This window comes from Scyliorhinus torazame, chromosome 11 (genome assembly GCF_047496885.1).
Source record: "Scyliorhinus torazame isolate Kashiwa2021f chromosome 11, sScyTor2.1, whole genome shotgun sequence".
Lineage (NCBI taxonomy): Eukaryota > Metazoa > Chordata > Chondrichthyes > Carcharhiniformes > Scyliorhinidae > Scyliorhinus > Scyliorhinus torazame.
In genome coordinates, this window is record NC_092717.1 from 121,613,909 (window position 1) to 121,641,888 (window position 27,980).

Here is a 27,980-nt window from a genome sequence, read left to right on the forward strand (position 1 = left end):
GTGAGTTCAGTGGTGGTGGCCGCATTGAAGATTTGGAGGCACTTTAGGCAGAATTTTAAGATAAGGGCCGGGTGAGGGGGGATGTCGTTTTAAGGGGAGTCATGGGCTTGAGCCAGGGAAGATGGATGCGAGGTTTTGGAGATGGGTTGAGAGGGGGATCAAGGAAATTAAGGGCTTATTCCTTGCGGGGCAATTCGCGAGCCTGGAGGAGTTGGGAGAGGGGTTGGCGCAAGAGGAAGGGTTTAGGTACCTGCAGGTTCGGGATTTCGCAAGAAAGGTTATCCCGATCTTCCCGATTCTGCTGACCTCGTTGCTGGAGGCGGTGCTGTCAGCGGGAGAGCTGGAAAAGGGGGTTTATTTGGGGGGATCCTGGTGGAGGACAGGGTGTCCATGGAGGGGATTAAGACAAGTGGGAGGATAAGCTGGACAGTGCGTTGGAAGAGGGCCTGGGGTGTGAGGTGTTGCGGAGGATGACCTCGTGTGCAAGGTTGGGGCTGATGCAGCTGGAAGTCGTGCATAGGGTGCACTTCACAAAGGCAAGGATGAGCCGGTTGTTCCAGGGGTGGAGGATGCCTGTGAGCAATGTGGGAGGTGCTCCGTGAACCATGTTCATATGTTTGGTCCTGCCTGAAGCTGGAAAGGTTTTGGAGGACGGTATTTAGCACAATCACGGGGGTTTTGTATATGGATGTGGAGCCCGGTGCCCTCGAAGCCATATTCGGGGTGTCTGACCAGCCTGAGCTGCAGGTGGGACTGGGGCAAATGTTTTAGCCTTCACCTTGCTTATAGTTCGTAGGCGGGTCCTGTTGGGTGGAGGTCATCCTGTGCCTCGGCATGGCGGGGGGAATCTGCTGGACTTTCTGACCCTGGAGAAGGCAAAATTTGAGCTGTGGGTGGGGGGGGGGGGGATCTACAATTGTTGGGGTTTGTTCCTGATGCACTTTTGGGAGTTGGCTACCGTTGACTGTTGGGGTGGGGGGGGGGGGGGGGGGTGGGGGGGGGGGGGGAGATCGGGTAGAGGGGGGATTTCTTACGTTTGTGTGGGACTGTTTCTTTTTATATATTGTTGGGATTTTCTTGTTTTTCTTTATGGTGAAAATGATGAAAATATGGCGAATAAAAATGTTTAAACGAAAAATAAAAGGCACACTCACCCTCTCCGCTCCCCTCACTTTAACCTTCGCCTATCCACCCAATCTGTGCCCATATTCTATACATAATCCGAAGTTCAATGTCCTCGTACTCCTCCCAGTCCATTATCTCTCATACAAGTCCTTCACCTCCTCCGGCGAGTCAAAATAGAAGTCTTGGTTCTGGTGCGTAACCCACAGATGAGCAGGGTGCAGAACCCAAAACCGTACCTCCTTCTTGTAGAGGGCAGCCTTGATCCGGTTGTAACCAGCCCTCCAGTTGGCCAGCTCCGCTCCCAGGTCCTGATAAATACACAGCTCGTTCTCCCCCCAGGTGCACATCTTTGTCTGCCTCGCCCACCTCATAATCTTTTCTTTATCGACAAAACGATGCAGCCTCACCACCATCGCCCTCGGCAGTTCTGCCACTTATGGCCTCCTCGGGGCCCTGTGTGCTCAGTCCACCTCGAGAAGATGGTCAAAGGACCCCTACCCCATCAGCTTCTCCAATATGTTCCCCACGTACTTGGCGGCCTGCGCTCCTTCAATACCCTCAGGTATCACCAAGATCTGGAGATTTTGCCTCCTGGAGTGGTTTTCAAGGTCCTCCACCTTCTCCCTCAGCCTTTTTTGGCTGCACGCCACCATCCCCATCTCCGCCTCCAGCGAGGTCAGTCAATTCTCATGCTCCCCCACAGTCTGCTCCATCTTTTGGATTGCCTGAACCTGTGTCCCCGCCTCAGCACAATCACGCCCTAAGCGGCTCCACCACAGTAGGCAGGTCCTCCTGAGGCCTCCTACTGTTGCTACTGGAACTTTCTGTTGAGAAATTCCCGTAGACCACTGGGTGGGCAGCACTGCCCTCCTGTCCTCCACCATCTTCTCCTGTGTCGCACCTCTATTGCTCTCTCATCAAACTGCTGCCTCTTGTTCATTGCACCCCTCATCCAATAAGCCTTAAACCAGCCCTACCAGAGGAGTATTATATTCCGTCAGTACTCCAGCACCTTTTGCCATCAAATACCACTCAAATCGGATGGGGAAGGACCAAAGGTATCCGCCTCGAGTGGGAGTCACCAAATATGACTACTCTCTCCATGGCCGCCACTGGACGTCTCGAGCAGGATATTATTTGAATAGAGAAAGAAACTGTAGAATTCTGTGGCATAGGGACCTGGTTATCTTCGTATGTGAATCACAAAAGATTAGCATGGAGGTACAGCAAGTAATTAGGAAGGCAAATAGAATGTGAGCCATTATTGTAAGTGGAATGGAGTACAAAAGTAGTACAGTAAGAAGTCTTACAACACCAGGTTAAAGTCCAACAGGTTTGTTTGGAATCACTAGCTTTCGGAGTGCATCCGGTGTGTGAAGAGGTGGGTTCCATAAACACATATATATAGACCAAGTCAGTGATGCAAGATGATACTTTGAATGCGAGTCTTTACAGGGCCAGACGGTGCGACTTGAGAGAGGGGTAATCACAGGTTAAAGAGGTGAGAATTGTCTCGAGACAGAACAGTTGGTAGGATTTCGCAAGCCCAGGCCAGATGGTGGGGGGTGGATGTAGTGCGACATGAATCCAAGATCCTGGTTGAGGCCGTACTCATGCGTGCGTAACTTGGCTATCAATTTCTGCTCGGCGATTCTGCATTGTCGCGCGTCCTGAAGGCCATCTTGGAGAAAGATCCGAGGCTGAATGCCCCTGACAGCTGAAGTGTTCCCCGACTGGAAGGGAATATTCCTGCCTGGTGATTGTGCATTATGTTTGGGCCCTCAGTTGGACTGATCTAGACCCGAGTTTCTGATCCAATCTGGGGTTGCAAAGACATTATTGACTTTCACGTGGCAGATTTGGTTAGGGGTGGCGGGGGGCAGACCTGTGGCAGTTTTGCATCCGAGTGATAAGGATTTTTCTTTTTTCTCCCATATATATCAGATTTGTTCTCGGATTGACTTTTTGTCGTGGGTAGGCCTCTCCTTGGGTGGAGAGGGCAGGGTACTCGGCCATTGTGATCTTAGACCATGCTCCACATTTTGTGGATTTGGTATTTGAGCCGGGTCCCCCTCCATGCCCTCCGTGGAGATTTGACACGAATTGTTGGCAGGCAAAGGGTTTTGCGAGCACATTTCCTCTGCCATTAGGGAGTACATTACGTTGAATAAGAGTGATTCTATCTCACCTTCTATGTTGTGGGAGGCCATTAAGGTGGTCATTAGTGGGGTGGGGTGGAGGGGCAACATAATCTCCAGAAAACACACCAGGAAAGGATTGGGAGGGTGGAGCGACAGAGGCTAATGGATTCCATCCTTGAGGTGGATCATCAGTATTCGCTTGCCCCTACACTGGAGTTATGGTGAGTAGGAAAAAACCGCAGACGCAATCTGAGTTACACTCAATATAGTGTGGCGAGCCAGCTGCAATGTTCTAGGTGGACATTGTATTAACACTGGAAGAAAGCCAGTCGTCTTTTAGCGCACCAGCTGAGGTGGCAGGCTGCCTCCCAGGAGATTGCGCAGGTAAGGGACTCGGGTGGCAGTTTTGTTTCTACCCCATTGAAGGTTAGCGCACCAGCTGAGGTGGCAGGCTGCCTCCCAGGAGATTGTGCAGGTAAAGGACTCAGGTGGCAGTTTTGTTTCTACCCCATTGAAGGTTAACACTGCATTTGAAGCCTTTGTATCTAATCTCTATAGATCGGAGCCCCCGGAGGAGAGTTTGCCCATGCAGTTTTTGGATGGGGTATCCTTCCCAGTGGTGGAGGGGGAGAGAAGGGAAGAGTTGGAATTCCTGTTAGGTCCTGAGGAGATGATGAAATGTATTGGTTTAATGCAGTCAGGTAAAGCTCCGGGCCTGGATGGGTCCCCCGTCAAGCTATATTAGAAATATGCGGTTGACCCCATCTCATTGTTGAATGCCAATGTCGGCCAATATACATCAATTATTAAGCACCGTTCTGGTCATGGGGTGTGTGTGAGGGGTGGCCTGGGGAGATTTGGGGACCTGTTTGTGGAGAGTAGTTTTATCGGTTTTGAGCAGCTGTTGGACAAATTCCAACTCCCGAGGGCTAATTTATTTTGGTATCTCAAGGTTTCTGCTTTCTTGTGGAAGGTGTTTTCTTCAATCCCCTTGGCATCGTTGCTCCCTCTCTCTCTTGAATAGGATCTTATCGCTGGCCAATGTTCGTGCGGCCAGATCCTGTCAGCCGAGCAGGCTCCATTGGATGAGGTGAAGAGGAAGTGGGAGGGTGAACTGGGTGCGGTTTTGGATGGGGGAGACATGGAGTGAGGCTCTTCACAGGGTTAACTCTGCTTCCTCATGCGCTAGGCTCAGCTTGATTCAGTTCAAGGTGATGCACAGGGCAAATCTGACCAAGGCGAGGATGTGTTTTTTTTCTTGGAGGTGGAGGATAGTTGCGAGGATTGTTCTTGGGTTGGGGGGGGGGGGTGCGGTGAATCATACCCACATGTTCTGATCGTGACCTAAACTTGAAAGATTTTGGGTCTCCTTTAACACAATGTCAGAGATTCTTGGTATTGATCTGGAGCCTTGTCTGCTGGTGGCCATCTTTGGGGTGAAGGCAGATGTCCCCATCTTTACCTTGTTGATAGCCCGGAGGAACCTAATGGAGTTCCTATATCTGGAGAATGGCAAGTACATCATTAGGGGGTCGGTGGAAGGGTTTTACTCAAGATGGCAACCATTCATTTCCTTTTTTCAAAGAGTTAGCCACCGTCAACTGTTAGGGTTTTTTTTATAGTTATATGTTTGAAGATTTGTGTTTAGTAGGGTTGTTGAGCATTGATTGTGTTATTTTTATGTTATTTTTGCACTGTATCTTTATGTATTGGTGGTGTAGTGTGGTATTTTGTTATTAAAAAATTTCTTCAACAATTTAAAATAAATATAATCAGGATGGTGATGGAGCACTGCAACAGCACTTGAAACTCAACACGATTAACCGTTCATTGAACATTCATTCCTCCACCACCACACAGTGGCAGCAGTGTGTACTATCTACAAGATGCACTGCAGCAACTTGCCAAGCTTCCTTTGATAGCACCCTCCAAACCCCTGATCTCTACCCCTGGCAGGGCAAGGATAGTAGATGCATGGGAACACCACCAACCGCACTTCACTTCACACCATTGCGCCTATGAATTATATCACCTCTCCTTCATGGTCATTAAGTCAAAATCCTGGAATTCCTGACCGAACAGTCCTGTGCTTGCACTGACACCACATGGGCTACAACTGGCCCACAAAAGGCAGTTGGGCGATGAACGATGAATGCTAGCCTTGCCAGCTTACATCCCCTGAGCAAATTAAAACAAACCTAAAATAACCCAGTCATTTATAAAAGTTGTGTTTTCTTATCTAATTTTATTTTGCATCCTAGATAGAAGAGTTTAGAAGGGTACGGTCCCACATAAAAGGAGCAGAACTACCTGAAGGATGCGATGGGATTTTAGGAGACAATTTTAGACCGACACAGCCTCTCAGTGATCGAATCGTCAGAGCTGCATTTCAATAAGAAACTATAATAGTGAACAGAGTCAATTTAAGGTAATCATAAAGTCAAATGTTTCTTTCTGCTGTATGAACAGACTAATAATAAAATTTGTGGATCATATAAATATGTAACTGTCAAGTGGCAGCTGCCGTGCTATAGATTTATTGCAATTTTTGAAAAGATTTGCACTTTTAGATGAGTTTGAATGCACATACCGCAAACGTGATTGCTTTTAAACTAAGCAACAATACATTTTATTTCAAGATCACCCTGTGGGGAAAAAAAACAATAGACTTACATTTTTACAGCACTTTTCACGACCAGCAAATATCTCAGATGCTTTACAGTCAATGCAGTACTTTGAAGTGTAATTACTGTTTTAATGGGGGACATTAATTTCTACATTGCTCGGTTGCTAATTTGCCTCCGCAAACTCTTTGAAACTACTATCTGATAATGATGAGATAATTTGCATTTCGTGATGTTGAATGAGGGATAAATAATTACTGAAATAAAATGCTAAAATTGGCTACATAAATAAAGGGACACCAGGATAGCTCCTCTTCTTTGAATAGCCTCATGGATAAATCCCCCCATCCATCAGCTACTTTTCTTGCTGTCAACTAATTTCTTAAACCCCACCCCATACAAATCTCATCCATCCTTACCTCAGTGCAAAGAGCACTTGGAGCTCTTGGTCACTCACCTCAAGACCAGGTGATTAGCTACCTTTGCTGCTTCCCTCCTTTCCATTAGCCCCCCTAGCCATACTGCCACAACAGATCCCTCTGACCCTTATCGTGAACTTGCATATTTCTCAGTTTCTTGGTCTCCCCTCATGCCATCTTTGAACTCATCTCGTCCATGAGACCCACCACCTGTTCCCCCTGACTCTCTTCCCATGAAACTGCTGACCACACACCCTCCCTACCTGGTCCCAGTGTTGGACGATCTTTGCTGACAGTTCTCTCTCTCTCTTCTGATACTGTTTCTTTCCCACATCTGCCAAGATCGCCCATCTCCTCAAAGAAAATCAACCCTTGAGCCCACCTTCCTTGCAAACTGCCACCCATATCCAACTTTCCTTTTCAAAGTCCTTCATTTTGTCATTGTCTCCCAAAATCTGTGCCCATATGTTCCAGAACTCCCATGTTTGAAAACCTCAACAACAATCCCCCAGTCAGGTTTCCGTTCCTGCCTCAGGACTGAAAATGCTTTTACCAAAGTCAAATTATGTACTATCTATGACTGTGACAAAGGTAACTTATTCCTCTTGATCTTTCCCGATCTGTCAGCTCTGGAATTCCCTCCAGAAAATTTCCTGGCTCCTCTCTCTTGCTTCCTTTAACATGCTTCTTAAAACCCTTTGGCTGTCTGCTGGAATAACACATGTAGTTTGGTGTCCAATTTTACTTCATAATGGCTCGACGAAAGAGCTTGGGATGTTGCATTGAATTAAATACACTAAAGTTGTTGTTTGGAATCCATATTTCTTTTGTTAAAATAGTATGAATAAATTGAAATTAATCATTTTTTATGCACACTGGAGCAGCAGTATGCCTTTTGTAACATTACACATAAGTTGTTCATGCTAATTGTATGCTCATGGCCATGAAATTCTGCATGAACATTTTATCTCGAGCACATAAATTGCACACTGCTTTTGTCCCTTTGCCACCATCTACTAAATAGGTAATTCAGTCCTGAGGGAATGTTACCCAATTTTGGAAAGCAGGGCATTGTTATTAAAATAGAAAAAGTGATTATTAATGAATAGAAATCCCAAATACACTAGGGGACTTTGTTCTCTAGATTTTTTTGTTAACCTTGTGTCCACTGGACTCACTTACAAAAACAATTTTACAGATGTAAAAAATGGGTGTAATCTACCGGCCTTGTTGCACCCGACTCGGGACCCGAAACCTTACTAGATCTTGCGAGGCGTCGCAATCTGGATATCGCTCTCAATGGGCATGATCCAGATTTGCATATTCAAATGAGTAGTTCGTCTCACTTGAATATATCTGTGCAGGAGTTGGGATCAAATGGCTTTGTCTCGGAGACCCTGCCATGGTGCCATTCAGCACTGGTTTCCACAAACATGGACATGGCATATGGCACTGGGAGAGGGGTTCGCCCAGGCGATCAGAAGATGCCAGGTGGTCGGGCTCTGGACAGGGTGGTACCCTAACACTCCTAATGCCATCTGAGTGCCCAAGTGGCACTGCCAGGATGCCCAAGTGGCACTGCCAGGCTGACATGGGCAGTGGCAGGCTAGCAGTGCCAAGGTGCCAGGTTGTCTCTGCCAGTGATTGGGTCCAGAGGTGCCCTGCCGTATTGAGATGTGGGAGGGGGTGGGTCGAGGTGTTAGAGGACCCCTAATTGGTAAGTTGGGACATTTGAGAGGGGTGGGGGGTGGGGGGGCGAGAGCGGCAAGGGATCCGGAGACAGTGGTGTGGAGTCGAGATATCGGGGCACCATTTTTAAAAATGGCACCGTGATCTCTTCCTGCAATGGTGAACTGAGCTCCTCCATGCAGGAAATTAATCTAAGTGCAGCCGTTTAATAGCAGTATCGTTCTCAACTGGGAAACACCCTGCTAAACGTGTCAAAAACGGGACTCGCTTTGTTCATTAAATCGTGCCAATTATTTTAGTTACAGTCACTCCACTCAAAGTAATCCATATTGTACATGAAGTACTTTAATATTTTTGGAGACTTTGCACTATATTTTAATTACGGTGACATGGAGGTTGCTAGTTAGAAGAAGAAATAATATTGGTACGATTTAACCACATTGCGACTGATGCGGATCTGGTCACGCTCGTTAAATAGCGGGAAAGGCCAAAAGTGAGATTTGCACCGGGCGTGTTTCAGTTTGCCATCTAACCGGTCCGTTCCTGCTGTCGATTTCCGGATCTCGCCCAAATATGGCGAGGATATCATTAACCCCAATTTGCATTAATTTCAATCTCATTAGTGAGATTGACGCCGAATGCAACGGCCTCTCGGGAATTAACTGGCCACGCAACGAGAAGTCACATGGGTGTTGTATCGTACTCCTTTTTAAAAACATGAAGCTGATGCAATGGCGGCTGAGGGGAACTGAGTTCAGTAAACATTTGCATTTTCAGGTATGCAGCTTGAGGGCAATGGAGGGGGAGGGGAGGGGAGGAGGCTGGGATCCAGCAGACCTCTGACTGCTGACTCCCTTGGATGTTCCTGCCTCCACCATCAGCGACTGTGTGTTGCTCACCAGATTGTGCCCTGAAAACCTATCCACTAATGTCGCTCACCGAAGTGTGTGTCTCTGTGCTGGTAGAAGGTGGGGGCTATAGTGGTGACGCCTTGCTGGTGGTCTCCTCTGACCTGTCCTCTGAAGTGGTTTCCTGGGTGGCAAGAGAGGGGGACAAATCCGGATGGCCCGGCCTCATCAGATGGAGACCCTGCGAGATGATGGATATGTGGTCAGTGAGAGGGAAAGATCATTTTGCCTGACATGAACAACTCACTTGAGACAGGTCATCTGGGTGAAGGGGCAGTGGATACTCACCTCTGTTGCACAGGCCAACTCCGCTGTCAGTGACTACTCTCTTGAACAACCCGCGGTTTTCAGGGGCTGAGGACTCTGATCTGTGGATCCCATCTCCCTCTGGCATTCTGAGCTGCACGCTTGATGGATTGGGGGGAGTCTATAGCAGGTGGCTTGTGTGTACGCTGCAATTGGATGTGAAGGGGTTGTGCTGCTGGGTGCCAGGGGGTGCTGAGGAACAAGCACGAAGATAGGATGTGGGAAGGGTGCGCAGTGTCAGCCAGTGATTTGTTTGTGGTGGGGGTGGAGGAACTGATGCCAGGAGAGAGATGGTAACTTACCCTCTTATCTCGGTGGAGGTCGTTGGGTGGTCTTCCGATATGGCACGCTGGTGCACCTTGTGATGCTGCTCGTACTGACAGCCACTGTCACTTCCTACCAAATTCCAACACCCTCGGAGGAATAGACTGCCCCATCTCTCATTGGTGTCGAGGAACCTGGCCAGGTTGGCATCGCCAAAGCAAGGAGCAGGTCTGCAAGTTTAACTGGGAGTGAGTGGTGAGCGAGCACTTAAAAATAAATCCCCCTAATTAGCGGCGAGATGCTGAGGAGGAAGTCTGAAGAATCAGATGGCAAAACATCAGTAATTGCAAGAAGCTCGTGGGGGCTCATTTTCGGCACTAACTGCCATTAAATACAGGCCGCGATGTCGCACCGCATGCTTCGAGGGACACCCTGCCAATCGCGACCAAAATGACACTTCGAAATGTTTCCATTCATGTGTCTAAAATGATGGTGTGTAACTTGGAAAGAACTTGGAAATGGTGATGCTCCCATGCACCTGTGGCTCTGGTCCTTTTAGACACCGTGTCAGGGGTTTGCGAGTGTGATATAATGAAATTATTTATATTCCTTGGTTTGTTCTATACATTCCTATAGTTGTCATAATGTATTGAAATGTTCTAAATTTTTGGTTTTTTGATTTTCCATGAGGAAGATTGCAAAACAGAGCGGAATAGTGCATTGGAGCATGCAATTGATTTACATGCCTCCAGCCAGCCACAGGGGCCAAACGGGACTCCAATGCATCCCACCACTTGTGTAAGGGGAGGAAACCAAGTAGCAATGCACAAGTGCTCACATTTTGGCACAGACTCGATGGGCTGAATGGCTTCCTTCTCTGTTGTACTATTCTAATCTCTTTATTTCGAAAACATGCTGTCCCGACATTGAGTGGATAAAACCTTGGGGAGTGTGTGGACATGGATAGTTGGTAATGAACCCGAATGTCTTGTATTCCTCCCTCTGGCTCCACCAAACTATAAATGTGCACATTGTTTGAGTAGCCTATAGGGCTTCCTTTCAAAATACTCAGTGTATGTCATAGGACCCCAGTTTGAACATTACAAATATCCTCCTGCCTGAAACAGACATAAGCTTAGGCATACATTGTAGAACCCTGCACAAGAGGATAGTGGCTAGAATTTCAGCATAATAAGGCATAGGTGATGGGCCACTATTTGTTTCATTTATATTGGTTGCCATGGGTTAAAATTGAAGGTGGGAGTGCAGGTTTAAAAAGGCCACAGAGAGGAAAATGGGACTCTGGGTTTTCTGTGTTAGATTATTAAATTTAAAAAAACCTAAAGCATGCAGGAAAAATGACTAACCTTTTGTTAGATATCAGTGAATATAGTTATGAAGAAAGATTATTTTCATTGGAATGGAGAACGTTAACAGCATAGAAGTTTTCAGAGTTCTGAAAGCTTTTAAATAGTTTAGGAGTGAAATGTTTTCATTGTGAATCAGTAACCAGGCGTCAAAGATTCAGGATCATCATTAGAAACATGATAGGAGCATGTTATAGCACTGTTGCTTCACAGCGCCAGGGACCTGGGTTTGATTCCCGGCTTGGGTGAGTCTGCACATTCTCCCCGTGTCTGCGGGGCTTCCTCCCGGATGCTCCGGTTTCCTCCCACAAGTCCAGATAGATGTGTTTGTTAGGTGAATTGGACATTCTGAATTCTCCTTCGGTGTACCCGGACAGGCGCCGGAGTGTGGCGACTAGGGGATTTTCACAGTAACTTCATTGTAGTGTTAATGTAAGCCTATTTGTGACACTAATAAAGATTATTAATAATTATTATATTTAAATATGCAGTGCCATTTCTTGTATTCCAATCTCAATGGCTTAATGCTTCCCAATTTCCGCAATCCCTTCCAGTCCCACAACTCTCCGAAAACTGCACACATCTTACTCCTGGCCTCTTGCGTATCACTCACTTTAACCACAGTAAAATTGGTGGCTGTGCATTGTTAGTTCGGTCCTAAATTCTCGAACTCCCTCCTTCCATCTTTCTGGCTCTCTGCTTTGCTTTCTTTTAAGACAACCCTTAAAATCTGTTTCTTTGACCAAATCTTTGGGCGTCTGACCTAATATCTCCTTTTGTAACAGGTACTCTTGTGAAGCACCTTGTGACATTTTATTGTGTTAAAGGTGCTATATAATACAAGTTTTTGTTGTTGTTGTCACCAACATAAATGAACCGGCAAGTCAGAGCTTGGAGGTACAGCTGCTCCACCTAGTGCTGGGACAACTGAAAGGCAAGTATAAACACCTTTTATAGTTGAAATAAGTCAACTGCAGCACCTAGGTGTGTGAGGATTCTTATCTTCACCAGATGTTTCATCCTGCTCCTGTCTGGACCTTGAGTAGCCATTGGACCCTCACTGGATGGTGATCCATTTTGCTCAGCCCCATGAGGAACTTCAATTACGTGGATATCCTGGAAAAATTGGGATAAGAGGAGATTTGAAAGAGTTTTTAAAAAATTGTGAAGGATCTGGACAGAGTAGAAAGGGAGAAACTCTTGGGAGAAAGGATCGAGAACCAAGAGCACTGATTTAAGATGATTGGCAGAAGAAGTAACACTGCATGATGCACTCCCTGGGAATGTTGTGGAGGTGGATTCAATCATCGCTTTTGAAAGACAATTCGACAATTAAGCTAAGCCCTGAAAATTTCTTCGGGATTCTCCGTTCCTGGAAGACACAGAACAATGATTAGATCGTGGGCCAAGTGGGGGTGAGGGTGGTGTGAGGTGGTGACGTTGACATCAAGGCAGGATACGTGGACTTCCACGGCACCACACCTGGACAGAATCAGTGACTGTTAAGGGGCTAGCACCACATGGAACACAATCTATTCCAATGAGAAACAGTGCGGGATCCGCCGGGTTCGCCATTGACACTCAGGAGGCTAACAAGCTGCAGCCAACAAGATGGCAGCAAGATGCGCGGCCCCATGTTTTACAGACACTGAGCTTGAGACCCTCCTGGATGCCGTGGAGGAGAGGCAGGCCATCCTGTACCCGGGCCGGGGAAGGAGGCTGCCAGTCCTGCCGTTCGCCATGCCTGGCGGCAGGTGGCAGAGTTCGGTCCAGGAAGAAACTGCATGACCTCCTCAGGGCGGCCAGGGTGAGTAGGCAGCACTGCCACCCCCCCCCCCCCCCCCCCACCCCCACCCCCGATGTGGGCCACTGATTCCGATGTGGCCACTGATTTCCTGTCACAGCTGTCTCCAACATCTTCCACTATCCCAGAGGCACACAGGGGGGTGGGGGGTGCTGGATATTGTCATCCAAGGGAGCTAACTGTTGCACAGGAATGGCTTTCTGTTTGAGTGCTATACTGTTTTTCTTTCTTCTCCTTCATCCCACACAAGACAAGAAATATAAGCTGGAGTTGGCCAATGAGCATTTGAGCTCTTCAATAAGATCTTGGCTGATCTTCTTCCTCAACTCCACCTTCCCACATCATCTCCATATCCATTAATTCCTCCAGTTATCAAAATATTATCGACGTCTGGGCAACGATTGAACATCTACGGACTCTGGGATAGAGAATTCCAAAGATTCACAATCCTTTCAGTGAAGAAATTTCTCATCTCCCTCCTCAGTATCGATCCCTTATTCTAAATCTGTGACTTTGGATAGATGAGGAGAAATTTCTTCATCTGGAGAGTTGTCAGCCTGTGGAATTCGTTACCACAGGAAGTAGTTGAGGCCAAAACTTGTTTTCAAGAAGTAGTTAGATATAGTACTTGGGGCATGTTGCACGATCAATTGCACAAAGACTAAAGTTGGGTACAACTGTGGCTTTATTACAGTCAGATGCGTGGCCTCCTGCTGCAGCTGGCGAAATGGCAGGGCACTGGAGGTCATGCACATTTATGCAGTTCTCCGTAGGCGGAGCCAGCCGGCAGGAGCTACCAGCGAGGTCCTACCTTACATCTCCTATTACAGTGGATCACCACAATGTGATAAAGGTAAAATGTGAAGCTATCCACTTTTGTAGGAAAAATAGAAACGCAAGATTTTTTTGGAATGGTGAATTACCAGGAGAATTTGCATTCTGGATGATATGAATGTCCTTGCAGATGTATCAAAGTTAAATCGCCAGAAATTAAAAAGGAAAATACTATGTTAGCTTTTTAAAATAAGGGATTGGAAGGCAACAGTAAAGAAATCTCACTACAATTTAAACAGGGCATTGTTGAGTCTATACCCGAGTATATGCTGTTTCTTCTTGCCCAAAGCTGGACATAATTGCCCTACATGGAATGCACCAAAGATTCACTGGACAAATTCTTATGATAAACAGAGAATTGAGTAAATAGATCTATGTTCTCTGCAGTTTAAAAGATAGAAATCTAATTGAAACATATGGAATTCTAAAGTGGCTTTGGAAGATAGATGGTGAGAAAATGTTTCCTCTGACTGGGAAGTTGAGATTAGGGAAACATAGAAAAAAGGAGATGGAGGCCATTCGGCCCTTCGAGCCTGCTCCGCCATTCATTATGATCCTGGCTCATCATCCGATTCAATAGCTTAATCTCACTTCTCCCCCCCCCCCCCCCCCCCAATATCCTTTGATCACCTTCACCCTGTGGTGAACCACTAATAGGAGATGTAAGGTAGGACCTGCACTACAGGTTCGCCGGTAGCTCCTGCCGGCTGGCTCCGCCCACCGAGAACTGTATAAATATGCATGACCTCTAATGCCCTGCCATTTCGCCAGCTGCAGCAGGAGGCCACGCATCTGACTGCAATAAAGCCACAGTTGTAACCAACTTTAGTCTTTGTGCAATTGATCGTGCATCAATTTATTACAGTCAACTTTTCCACAGAATGGATATCAGAATTAAGCCCGACCGCCTGCAGCTGGATCCGCATTCGCCCGACGCCAGAAAAGACTTTACTCACTGGCTAGCATGTTTTGAGGCCAACATCAAGGCTGAGGACCCCGAGCCAACGGAGGCTCAGAAGATAAATGCCCTGTACTCAAGACTGAGCTCCAGTGTGTCCCGTTGATCCAAGACACCACGAATGACACAAAAGCAATGGAACTCCTCAAGGAACACTACGTGCAGAAGGCGAACATGCTCTTCGCCAGGCATGGACTCGCCACCTGCTCGCAACTACCTAGTGAGTCCATCGAAGACTTCTGGCGGGCCCTCATTCCACTCGTCCGGGACTGTGACTGTCAGGCCGTTACGGCCGCCGAACACACGAATCTCCTCATGCGCAATGCCTTTGTGACGGGGATTGCGTCGGACCACATCCGAGAACGATTACTGGAAGGGGCCACGCTCGAACTGGCGGAGACGAAAACCTTGGCGCTCTTGTCCCCGCTGCTACTTCTGCAGTCAACACTGCCCGGCCTGCACTGCAGTTTGTAAAGCTTGCAGTAAAAAGGGCCACTTCGCGGCTGTGTGCCAGGCCCGCGCAGTCGCTGCGATCGCGCCCGCTATCGCCCCTCCCCCACGCCAGACGCACAATGGTAGCCGCCATCTTCTCCTCCCGGGTCCATGTGCGACCAGTGGGCGCCGCCTCTTGTCCCCCTTCGGCCACGTGCGCCCCATGGGAGCCGCCATCTCGTCCCCCACAGGGTCTCCGGACATCCCGACATTGGAACCGCACATGCTCGCCACCCGAAGCATCCGATGGCTACCCGCAGCTCGCTTCGATGACGCTGGACCAATCTCGCCCGCACAACCTCGCCACCGCGTCGACGACAGTTAAAATCAACGGCCACGCGACTTCGTGCCTGCTGGACTCCGGGAGCAACACAAGCTTTGTTCACCCAGATATGGTAAGACGCTGCTCCCTCGCGGTTCACCCTGCCAATCAAAGGATCTCCCTAGCATCCGGATCCCACTCTGTCCCGATCCAAGACTTTTGTACAGTCACCCTCACAGTCCAGGGTGTAGAATTATGCAACTTCCGCCTCTATGTCCTTCCTATTGTCTGCGCTGCACTACTGTTGGGCCTGGACTTCCAGTTCAACCTCCAGAGCCTCACCCTCAAATTCGGCGGGCCCTTACCCCCCCCTTACCGTTTGTGGCCTCGCAACCCTCAACGTCGATCCCCCCTCCCTTTTTGCCAATCTAACTGCGGATTGCAAGCCAGTTGCCACGAGGAGCAGACGGTACAGCACCTAGGACAAGATCTTCATCAGGTCCGAAGTCCAGCGGCTGCTTAAGGAGGGTATTATCGAGGCCAGCAACAGCCCCTGGAGAGCCCAAGTGGTAGTGGTTAAAACTGGGGAGAAACACAGGATGGTCGTGGACTACAGCCAGACCATCAATCGGTACATGCAGCTCGACGCGTACCCCTCCCCCTCCCACGCATATCTGATATGGTCTACCTAAGAGGCTGATGACCATTGGTTAAACCTAGGAGTTTACCATTGGCTGTTGATACGTAGCTCTGCCCTGACAGGCGGAGTATAAGAACCGGTGCCATCCCAGCAGCCTTCACTTTCTGTACCGAAGCGGCTAGGGAACAAGTTCTAGTCGATTAAAGCCTTCAGGTATGAAATCACTTCGTCTTGAGTGTAACTGATCGTGCATCATAGAGAAAATAGGATGGTAAACCTTCAGCCTCCACATGTGCACATTTCATAAATTCATAAGATATAGGAGCAGGATTAGGCCATTTGACCCATCGAGTCTGGCTCTGCCATTCAATCACGGCAGATCTCATCCTGGCCTTAACTCTACTGTCCTGCCTGTTCTCCATAACCCTTCAACCCAATTAAAAATCTGTCTAATTCCTCAAATGTACTCACTGTCCCAGCATCCATTGCACTGGGAGAAGTAATTTCTCCTCAACTCCATTTTAAAGTTGCTATCTCTTATCCGAAGGCTATGACCTCTTGTTCTAGAATGCCCCACAAAAGGAAGCATTCACTCCACATCTACGTTATCCATATTTTTTATCATCTCGCATACCTCAATTTGGTCTCCCCTCATTCTTCTTAAACTCTAGAGAGTATAGGCCTAAACTGTTCAATCTCTCTTCATATGACAAACCCCTCATCTCTGGAATCAATCTAGTGAACTTCGCCTGAACTGCTTCCAATGCCGCTAAATTTTTTCTTAAATAAGGGGATCAAAACTGTGCACAATACTCCAGGTGTGGCCTCACCAATGCTTTGTACAGTTGCAATAACACTTCCTACCATTATACTCTATTCCTTCAGCTATAAATACCATCATCCCATTTGCTTTCTTTATTACCTACTGTATCTGCATGCTAGTTTTCTGCGACTCATGAACAAGGGCCCCTGGATCCCTCTGCAACGGAGCACCCCGAAGTCTCTCCTCATTTAGATAATAAGTTGCCTTCCCATTTTTCCCACCAAAATGCATGACCTCACACTTATCCTCGTTCAACTTCATCTGCCACATTTTGGCCTACTCTCTTTACCTATCTATATCTATTTGTAAGGTTCTTATTTCCTCATTGCAAACTATTCTTATTTTGTCTGCAAAAATAGAACGTTCTATCCCAGTATCCAAGTCATTTATGTAGGTTGTTAATAGCTGGGGCCTTAGTACTGAACCCTGTGACACCCCACTAGTTACATCTTGCCAGGAAAAGACCCATTTATCCCAACTCTGTCTTCTGTCTGTCAGCCAGTCTTTTATCCAAGCTAATAAATTACCCCTAATCCCATGTGATCTAATCTTGTGAATTGACCTTCTGTGCAGCACCTTATCAACATCTCCGGAAGTCCAGATACACTACATCTACAGGATCGGCATTATTCACTTTGCTTGTTACAAGGAAATCTGTAAATTGCTGTCAGAGATACTTGGATCTCCACAGATGCATTATAATCGTGTTCACTGAGATTTGATGCAATTTGGGATCTTTGGGTACTTGCTCGCGAGATTGACCTTTTTGCTGTAAATTGTTCTGTTCAACACAAGTTCTTTTCAATTCAGCACATAACACTATTACACTCATTCTATATCCACGTACTAAGCACTGCTGTGATCTCATAGACAGGCTGTTAATCTTTCCTTAAACTGGACTGGGTTTTTACTTGAGCTATGAACCGGACATGGAAACTAGTTCTGGGTCCAATCCTGCACTGATTGCTTTAGGCATGCTTGTGGAGATTTTCAAAGCTTCAGCCAGTTAAAGTGCAGGGACAAGTGAAGACAAATTTCACCTGATGTTTCAAAAAGCCACATGATCCCAGAGAGGCCGCTCCTCCAGGGAATGCCAGTGACCATTATGTATTGTGCCCATGTGCGCTGCATGATTAGTCAACTGGATAATCAGTTGACTCTGGAACAATGAGCATAATTCTCTGGCACAATGTGCCTGAAAAGCAGCTCAGCGCAGCTTGGCTAATGAAAGCCTGGAGACCCCGCTCCTGAGACTACCCGGCTCACCATGCCTCGTGAGATCCAACACGATTTTGCTAGATGTTGCCATGTAAATCCCACCCACAATGGGCAGGGTCACTTTTTGGCAAATCTACATAATAGAGCGAGGCAGTAAGCCTCACTTCAATGTGCAAATTCCCGAACTACCTGAGGCTTTGGGATTCATCCCCTTCGCCCTCAGACACTTAAGGCGAGCGCCATTCAGCAAGATGGACCATGTCCGAAGGGACACCATGTACAAACCTCTGGAGAAGGGAGGGCGGAACGTACCCAACGCCTCCCTCATCCTGTTGGCCACCTTTGTGTCCAGCTGCATCAAGCTGTGTGTGGACCCCCAGTATGCAAACACCAAGTGTCACTACATACTGAGGTTCTACCTGTCCCCGGTGTTACGAAGGATGGGCCTGGCCTCATTGCCGCGGGACGCTCCAAGTAGTTGGACCGTGCCGTACCACCTGTCCTTCGTGGAAAAGTTTTTGAAGGAAAACACCTTTGACCACAAGGCAATGAAACAGTGGTCAGCACGTAATGTCCTCGAGGCCCTCAGGGAAAAGGAGACCGTGGAGGACATTGGATGGTTCCCAGAGCAGACTGCTAGAGTCATCTGGCAGAACGCCTCATCACCAGAACTTTCAAACAAGCACCAAGACCTAGCTTGGCTGGTGGTGAGAAGGTCCCTCCCTGTCAGATTCTTCATGCACAGCCGAAGGCTCTGCGCCAATGCACGCTGCCCTCGGAGTGGCTGTGGGGGAAATGAGACGGTCACACACCTTCTTGTGGAATGTGCCTTTGCAAAGAAGGTCTGGAGAGAGATGCAGTGGTATTTGTCAAGGTTCATCCCGAACAGCTCTGTGACACAGGACTCTGTACTCTACGGACTGTTTCCAGGGACACACACCGAGACGAATATCAACTGCTGCTGGAAGATCATCAACTCGGTGAAAGACGCTCTTTGGTCTGCCCGAAACTTGCTGATCTTCCAGTACAAAGAATTGTCCTTGACCGAGTGTTGCAGACTGGCACATTCCAAGGTCCAGGACTACGTGCTGAGGGACGCACTCAAGCTTGGGGCAGTGGCCGCCAAGGCGCAATGGGGAAAAACCACTGTGTGAGGTCTTTCCAGCAAATGTACGCCGAGGGGCAGGTAACAGTGTAAACCCCCCTCGGTCTGGGCCACCAACACTCAAATGTATAAAATAAACATGACAATGTAAATATTTAAGAAGGAGTTGAAACGTAAAGAGTGATATGTGTATAATATTTTCAAAATTGAATGGAAGAAAGTCAAGGCAATGTGTAACTCTGACGGAAATGTACAGTCAAGACAATTCGAAATGCTCTGTAATGCTTATGATAAATTTTATGAATATAGTATATTTTTTTGAATAAAAAAAACTTGTTCCCACAAACGGGGACTAGAGGGAATTGGCACTTGTGGGGGTCCCCAAGGGATTGGAGGCCCCCAGCTGCATGCCCTTTGGGCAGTGCGGTGCCCTGGCAGTGCCACCTGGGAACTCTGGCAATGCCTCCTGGGTGCCATCCTGGCACAGCAAGGTACTCAGCTGGCATGGACTCTGGCAGTATGCTAGGTTGACATTTTCTGTGTGCCTGGGTTGCCTGGCGTGGGATTCTGGGGGGCGGGAAGCTGCGGAATGGGCCGGGAACCCTCCCATTGTGTGTTCTGGCTGGGGGGTTGGGGGGGAAGAGGAGGTTGGGGATCGCTTTGGGGGCCTTGGAGATCAGGACGCCATTTAAAAATGATGCCCCGATCTCTCATTACCCTGCGAGCTTTGGTGAGCAGAACCCCCCACTGTACAAAATGGGACTATGTGCGGCTCGACTGCATATTGTTCAGGCTCCTTTATTCAACGCGAGTCGTGTTGAATAGCCATGTGTTTCATGGCACTGCAAGCGCCGGGAAACGTGTGCCGAAATGCGTTCGCTAGGGGACTTTGTGCGTGATTCTCCCCAAAGGGAACAATGTCTTAATAGGCCCCTTAACTGGAAATAATTGGCCTTAGTTGGCTACTGGTTGCTTGCAAAGTGTAATTGCGAGGCTCATTGCTTCTTCCTCTGCTCAAAGTCACCTCAAAAGCTCTGTTGAAGGCTGGATCATAAACTGGATTTGAGAAAGTCTATGCTCAAAAGACTGCAAAACAGGTGGGTAGCTGGGGAATAAACTTCCAATGCTAATCCTTCACTGACTGTAAAATCAGTCAGTATTGTTATGTTCTATGTTATGTTTTACGTTGTGGCTGTAGTACAGATGCACACGCAACATCTAGTTCTTTAACTAGTAGAATGATTTATTAACAAGCATGTAGAAAGACAACTAACAAACTATAATACAGACAGTAACAAAATAAATGAATTTGGTGAATGCTCCTGGAGCTACTCTTAGTGCACACCATCCTCTTGTCAGACTTACTACCAACTGATGGATATATCGAGTCACATGGTAGATCTCTAACGCCACCAGCTGTTGAAGGTCACATCGATAACAACATACATTGATAGACAACTATATACAAAACTGTGCACAGGCATATCACCACATCCCCCCCTTCCTTTGGAGGTGTTAACGTTTACATACAAATTTAGTTGTGCTTTACAAAACATGAACTGATTTATGATTTTAAACAGGTCAAGTGTACAAATGTAACTGTGCTTTACAAAACATGACATGCCTGCCAATTTTAAACGTGACCCTTGTGCACCGCTTAGTGCATGTTCACTATGACAGCATCCTGTTTGTCTCCTGAGCCTTGACCGGATACTCTATCTTGTTTCAACATTCAGAAGACCAGGAGCGGAATTCTCTGATAATGGGGCGATGTCCACGTGCCCCCGAGAAAACGGGCGCGAATCACTCTGGACTTTCCTGGAAAAAGTCCAGGGTGATTCTCGTTTTGCAGGGAGCTAGCAGGACGCCGGAGTGCTCCTCGCAGCTCCGGCTGCCGATACAGGACCCTGCAATTCCGGCCGCGGGTCCGTGTATGCGCACGGCCGTCGCCTGCGGCGGAGGTCCTGCGCAACATGGCAGACCCACACCGCGGGCCAGCCCCGACAATATAGCCTCTCTTCCCCCCCCCCCCCCCCCCCCCCGAGATCACATGCGTCCGCAGATCGGTAGTCCCCGATCGCTAGCCTGGCTGTCCTGAAGGCCCCCCAGGGTAACAGATCCCCCCGCCCCCCAACCAGGGCGGCCACGGACTGAGTCCACAGCTGCCACTCCGAGCTCCCATCGGGTGGAACCATGAGTGAACCATGCCGGCAGGAACCTGGCCAGTTGTCGGCTGAGAATCGCTGCGGGGGCCTCTTTCAATTGCCCTCGACTGGCACCGTGTCGACTGCGGGTCTGACCCCCATTCTCCGCCCCCGTGCCGAGCGCGATTGCGGCAAGGAGGCTCGAAGAATCCCGGCCCAGTTTTCTGGCTGGTCTTTTTTTGCGTCACCAATTTTTAAAAATATTTTGAAGTGATGCTTCCTACTCCATCTCCGTGTATGTTCTTGCATTTTGGGCTTCTTGCCAAGCTTGTGCCTTCAATGTTGCGGGTGCTGCCCGGTCGACCATCACGGTAGCACAGCGGTTAGCACTGTTGCTTCACAGCGCCAGGTTCGATTCTCTGCTTGGGTCACTGTGTGGAATCGGCATGTTCTCCCTGTGCCTGCATGGGTTTCCTCTGGGTGCTCCAGTCTCCTCCCACAGGTCCCGAAAGACGTGCTGTTAGGTAGTTTGAACATTCTGAATTCTCCATCTGTGTTCCCAAACAGGCGCCGAAATGTGGCGTCTAGGGGCTTTTCACAGTAACTTCATTGCACTGTTAATGTATGCCTACTTGTGACAATAAAGATTATTATTGTTGTGTCCTCAATTCTTCTTCTCTTCCCTTTCCTTCTCATTTGAATGATCCACTGAATGCGTCTCCTTTTCTTTTTGAGTCGAGTGGTATCCTTCTTGCTGTTGGACTTTGCCATAGGAGTAGCCGGTTCTGGATGCCTTGTTGCAATGGTTGCTTCTGGATCTTTTCTGACAATAGCTAATTCTGGGGCCTTTGCTGAATTGAGGCGTTTTGGTTGACCATGGTGCTTGCGCTCGAACACTGCAGGATGCTCCTCAACTGATAGGCAATCCACTGTCGGCATACATTTGGATGCTTTCACTGTTGCAGGCAAGTCTGCGATTTCAGGAATCATCTGCAAACCTTTGCATTCCTGTGTCTTAAATGTCCTCAACATTGAGCGTTGCTTCTGCACTTTGCATTTCAGCCTCAATTGGCGGCTCATCCTCATCTGATATGACGACACATGCCTCGTCTTTTGTTGGAGAACTGGACGAAGATGTATCCATCTGTTCTTCCTGCAAGTCTTCTGGTAGACTGGCCTCGAATATTGGGGAATCCACTGCAGCAACCATTTCTTGGGCATAGGATGATTCATCGTACGTCTCTGGAGTCAGTTTCTCCAGAATGGGGATTATTTCTTCAGTTACCAGTCCGTTCACAGCTGATTTGCTCTCATCTGAGTGACCTGTCATTGCCTCTGCACACTTCATCTTGGAGCTTTCACATTTATCACTGTCCTGCGCACATTGGGTGCCCCTTGTAACCACCTCGTCACTATCGCAAAAACAATTGAATAGAATATTTACAGTTCAGAAGGAGGCCATTTGGCCCATCGAGTCTGCACCGGCCCTTGAATAGAGCACCCCACTTAAAGCCCACACTTCTACCATATCCCAATAACCCGACCTAGCCATTTTGGACATTAAAAGCAATTTAGCATGGCCAATCCCACATCTTTGGACTGTGGGAGGAAACCCACACAGACACAGAGAGAACTTGCAGACTCCGCACAGACAGTGACCCAAGCCGGGAATCGAACCTGGGATCCTGGAGCTGTGAAGCAACATTGCTAACTACTATGCTAACCTGCCCCCCAATAGCATTTCATACTGCCGGATATCTCGAGTCACATGGTAGATCTCTATTGCCACAAGTTGGTTGGAGGTTGCATCAATAACTATATACAAAACTGTGCACAGGCATATCATCACAAGTATGCCAGGCAGATAGGGTATTTTTAAAAAATATATATATTTTATTCAACTTTTTCGGCCATACAAAACAATACAAAGGTTTTTCCCCTTTTTACAACAGCAAAACAATATAAATAACCGTGACCGTATTTTAACAAATAAATAAATAATATATAAACTAAATGGCAACTGCTATAACAAAAATAATAGCTCTCCCAAATAATGAAATCAGCACTTCAATATACATAACCAAGTACCAATATCTTTACAAAAACAGCCCTGAGGACCCACCTGAGCCCTTCCGCCCCCCCCTCCCCCCTGGGTTGCTGCTGCTACCTTCCCGTTTCCTTTATCGTTCTGCGAGGTAGTTAATGAACGGTTGCCACCGCCTGGTGAACCCCTGAGCCTAACCCCTTAGTGCAAACTTTATCCGTTTCAGTTTTATAAACCCTGCCATGTCGTTTATCCAGGTCTCCACGCCCGGAGGCTTGGCTTCCTTCCACATAAGCAGTATCCTTCGCCGGGCTACTAGGGACGCAAAGGCCAAAACATCAGCCTCTCTCGCCTCCTGCACTCCCGGCTCTTCTGCAACCCCAAATATAGCCAGCCCCCAGCCTGGCTCGACCCGGACCCCCACCACCTTTGAAAGCACCTTCGCCACCCCCACCCAGAACCCCTGCAGTGCCGGGCATGACCAAAACATGTGGGTGTGGTTTGCTGGGCTTCTCGAGCATCTCCCACACCTATCCTCTCCCCCGAAAAATTTACTGAGCCGTGCTCCGGTCATATGTGCCCTGTGCAAAACCTTAAATTGTATCAGGCTAAGCCTGGCGCACGAGGACGACGAGTTTACCCTACGTAGGGCATCTGCCCACAGCCCCACTTCGATCTCTTCCCCCAGCTCTTCCTCCCATTTTCCCTTCAGCTCATCCACCATGTTCTCCCCCTCGTCTCTCATTTCCCTGTATATATCTGACACCCTACCATCCCCCACCCATGTCCCTGAGATCACTCTATCCTGACTCTCCTGCGTCGGGAGCTGCGGGAACTCCCTCACCTGTTGCCTCGCAAAAGCCCTCAGTTACATGTATCGAAATTCATTCCCTTGGGGCAACCCATATTTTTCCGTCAGCGCTCCCAGACTCGCAAACGTCCCGTCCAAGAACAGATCCCTCAGTTGCACAATCCCTGCTCTCTGCCATGCTCCAAATCCCCCATCTATTCTCCCCGGGACAAACCTATGATTATTTCTTATTGGGGACCGCACCGAGGCTCCCGTCGCTCCCCTATGCCGTCTCCACTGCCCCCAAATTTTCAGTGTTGCTACCACCACTGGACTTGTGGTGTATTTCTTCGGGGAGAACGGCAGCGGTGCCGTCACCAGTGCTTGTAGACTGGTTCCTTTGCAGGGCGCCATCTCCAATCTCTTCCACGCCGCTCCCTCCCCTTCTCCCGTCCACTTACACACCATTGAAATATTGGCGGCCCAATAGTACTCACTTAAACTCGGTAGTGCCAGTCCCCCCCTCTCCCTGCTACGCTGCAAGAACCCCCTCCTCACTCTCGGGGTCTTCCCAGCCCACACAAAACTCATAACATTTTCTCGATCTTCTTGAAAAAAGCCTTCGTGACCATCACACCGGGAGGCACTGAAACACAAAAAGGAATCTCGGGAGGACTACCATTTTGACCACCTGCACCCTCTCCACCAGTAACAGGGGCACCATGTCCCATCTCTTAAAATCCTCCTCCATCTGTTCCACCAATCGTGTTAAATTAAGCCTATGTAAAGTTCCTCAACTCCTGGCTATCTAGATCCCCAAGTACCGGAAATCCCTTGTTACCCTCCTCAGCGGTAAATCCTCTATTCCCCTGCTCTGCTCCCCCGGATGTACCACAAACAACTCACTCTTCCCCATGTTCAATTTGTACCCCGAGAATTCCCCAAACTCCCCGAGTGTCTGCATTATCTCAGGCATCCCCTCCACCGGGTCCGCAACATACAACAGTAAATCATCTGCATACAATGATACCCGGTGTTCTTCTCCTCTCCTGAGTACTCCCCTCCACTTCCTGGAGCCCCTCAGTGCTATGGCCAGGGGCTCAATTACCAATGCAAACAGTAACGGAGACGGGGGACACCCCTGATTCGTCCCTCTATAAAGACGGAAGTAGTCAGACCTCTGCCTGTTCGTGATCACACTTGCCACCGGGGCCCTATATAGCAGCTGTACCCATCCAATGAACCCTTCACCGAAACCAAATCTCCTCAACACTTCCCACAGGTAGTCCCACTCGACCCTGTCAAATGCTTTCTCGGCATCCATCGCCACCACTATCTCCGCCTCCCCCTCTGGTGGGGGCATCATCATCACCCCTAGCAGCCTCCGTATGTTCGTGTTCAGCTGTCACCCCTTAACGAACCCAGTTTGATCCTCATGGACCACCCCCGGGACACAATCCTCTATCCTCGTCGCCATTACCTTGGCCAGGAGCTTAGCATCTACATTCAAAAGGGAAATGGGTCTGTAGGACCCACACTGCAGCGGGTCTTTATCCTTCTTCAAAAGTAACGATATTGTCGCCTTAGACATAGTCGGAGGCATCTTCCCCCTTTCCCTGGCCTCATTAAAGGTTCTCGTTAAAAGCGGGGCCAATAGGTCTATATATTTCCTCTAAAATTCCACCGGGAACCCATCCGGTCCCGGGGCCTTCCCCGCCTGCATGCTCCCAATCCCCTTTACCACCTCCTCCACATCAATCTGTGCTCCCAGTCCCGCCCTCTCCTGCTCCTCCACCTTCGGGAATTCCAGCTGATCCAGGAAATGCATCATTCCCTCCTTCCCTTCCGGGGGCTGAGCCTTATACAACCTCTCATAGAATGTCTTAAACACCCCATTCATCTCTCCGCTCCTCGTTCCATCTCTCCCTCCTCATCCCTCACCCCACCTATCTCCCTCGCCCGCTCCCCTCTTCCTCAACTGTTGGGCCAGTAACCGACTCGCCTTCTCTCCATACTCATACTGCACTCCCTGTGCCCTCCTCCACTGTGCCTCTGCCTTACCCGTGGTCAGCAGGTCAAATTCCACATGTAACCTTTGTCTTTCCCTGTACAGTCCCTCCTCCGGTGCCTCTGCATATTGCCTGTCCACCCTCAGAAGTTCTCTCAGCAATTGCTCCCTTTCTTTACTCTCTTGCTTCCCTTTATGTGCCCTTATGGATATCAGTTCCCGTCTAACCAACGCCTCCCAGACCACTCCCACCTGAACCTCTCCATTGTCATTAAGCTCCAAGTACCTTTCGATACACGCCCTCACCCTTAGACATATCCCCTCATCCGCCAACAGGCCCATATCCATTTTCCAGAGTGGGTGCTGTTCCTTTTCCTCTCCCACCTCCAGATCGACCCAGTGTGGAGCGTGGTCCGAGATGGCTATGGCCGTGTACTCCGTCCCTGTCACCTTCGGAATCAGTGCCCTACCCAGGATAAAAAAGTCTATCCGTGAATATACCTTGTGAACATGGGAGAAGAATGAGAACTCCTTACTCCTAGGTCTAATAAATCTCCCAAGGGTCTACTCCTCCCATCTGCTCCATGAAGTCCTTAAGCACCTTGGCCGCTGCCGGCCTCCGCCCGGTCCTGGACCTCAACCGGTCCAGCCCTGGATCAAGCACCGTATTGAAATCTCCCCCCATTACCAACTTTCCCGCCTCCAGGTCCGGGATACGCCCCAACATACGCCTCATGAAGTTTGCATCACCCCAGTTCGGGGCGTACACGTTCACCAGAACCACCGCCTCCCCTTGCAGTCAGCCACTCACCATCACGTATCTACCCCCACTGTCCGCCACTATGGTCTTTGCCTCAAACAGTACCCGTTTCCCCACTAAAATAGCCACCCCCCTATTCTTCGCATCCAAACCCGAATGAAACACCTGTCCCACCCATCCTTTACGTAGTCTGACCTGATCTGTCAATTTCAGGTGCGTCTCCTGCAACCTAACCACATCTGCCTTTAATTTCTTTAGTTGTGCGAGTACCCACGCCCTCTTAATCGGCCCATTCAGCCCTCTCACGTTCCACGTGATCAACCGGGTTGGGGGGCTCTTTACCCCCCCCTTTGTCGACTAGCCATCCCCTTTTTTTACCCCAGCTCCTCACCCGGTTCCCACGTACCCGTATATCCCACCGACGGTGCCCTCCCGCCTCGACCACCCCACCCCATAACAGCTCCCCCTTCCCCTTAGCAGCAGCAACCCAGTTAGCTCCCCCCCCCCCTCCGCTAGATCCCCCTCTAGCGTAATTACACCCCCCATGTTGCTCCCAGAAGTCAGCGAACTCTGGCTGACCTCTGCTTCCCCGTTTGCCCTCGGCCTCTCACTGTGCGAGGCCCCCACCTTCCTGCGTCCCTGTTCCCGCCATAATTACCATAGCGCGGGAACGAGTCCCACGTTTCCCACTCAGCCCCGCTTCCTACCAACCGGCGCCCACAGTTCCTCATACCCCCCCCCCCCCCCAAACGAGGGGAAGAGAGAAAATTTACAGGATTAAAGAGTTAACAATTAAGAAATCATCCCCCCCCACCCTCCTCGTCCCACATAGTCACCCCACCACTTTGTCCCAGAATCTCTTTCTATCACCAGACTATTCCAGCTTCTCGTCCACTATGAATGTCCACGCCTCTTCTGCCGTCTCAAAGTAGTGGTGCTTCCCTTGGTATGTGACCCACAGTCTCGCCGGTTGCAGCATTACAAATTTCACCTTTTTGTGAAGCACCGCCTTAGCCCGATTGAAACTTGCCCTCCTTCTCGCCACCTCCGCACTCCAATCCTGGTATACGCCGATCACCGCGTTCTCCCACCTGCAGCTCCGAGTTTTCTTCACCCATCTTAGGACCATCTCTCTGTCATTATAGCGGTGAAACCTCACCACTATGGCTCGAGGTATTTCTCCTGCCCTTGGTCTTCGCGCCATAACTCGATAAGCTCCCTCCACCTCTAACGGGCCCGTCGGGGCCTCCGATCC

At 48.9% G+C, this 27,980-nt stretch overlaps 1 protein-coding gene across 2 annotated transcripts in view; it reads left to right on the top strand.

The window, feature by feature from the left end:
* The window catches only part of ca8 (carbonic anhydrase VIII), a 122,226-nt gene that overhangs the window by 72,288 nt on the left and 21,958 nt on the right, over positions 1–27,980 (top strand). For both annotated transcript variants that reach the window (XM_072467715.1, XM_072467714.1), the window contains one exon: positions 5,528–5,694. In XM_072467715.1, coding sequence (XP_072323816.1) covers positions 5,528–5,662 — 135 coding nt within the window. In that variant the 3' untranslated portion in view covers positions 5,663–5,694. The remainder of the gene's footprint in view (positions 1–5,527; positions 5,695–27,980) is intronic.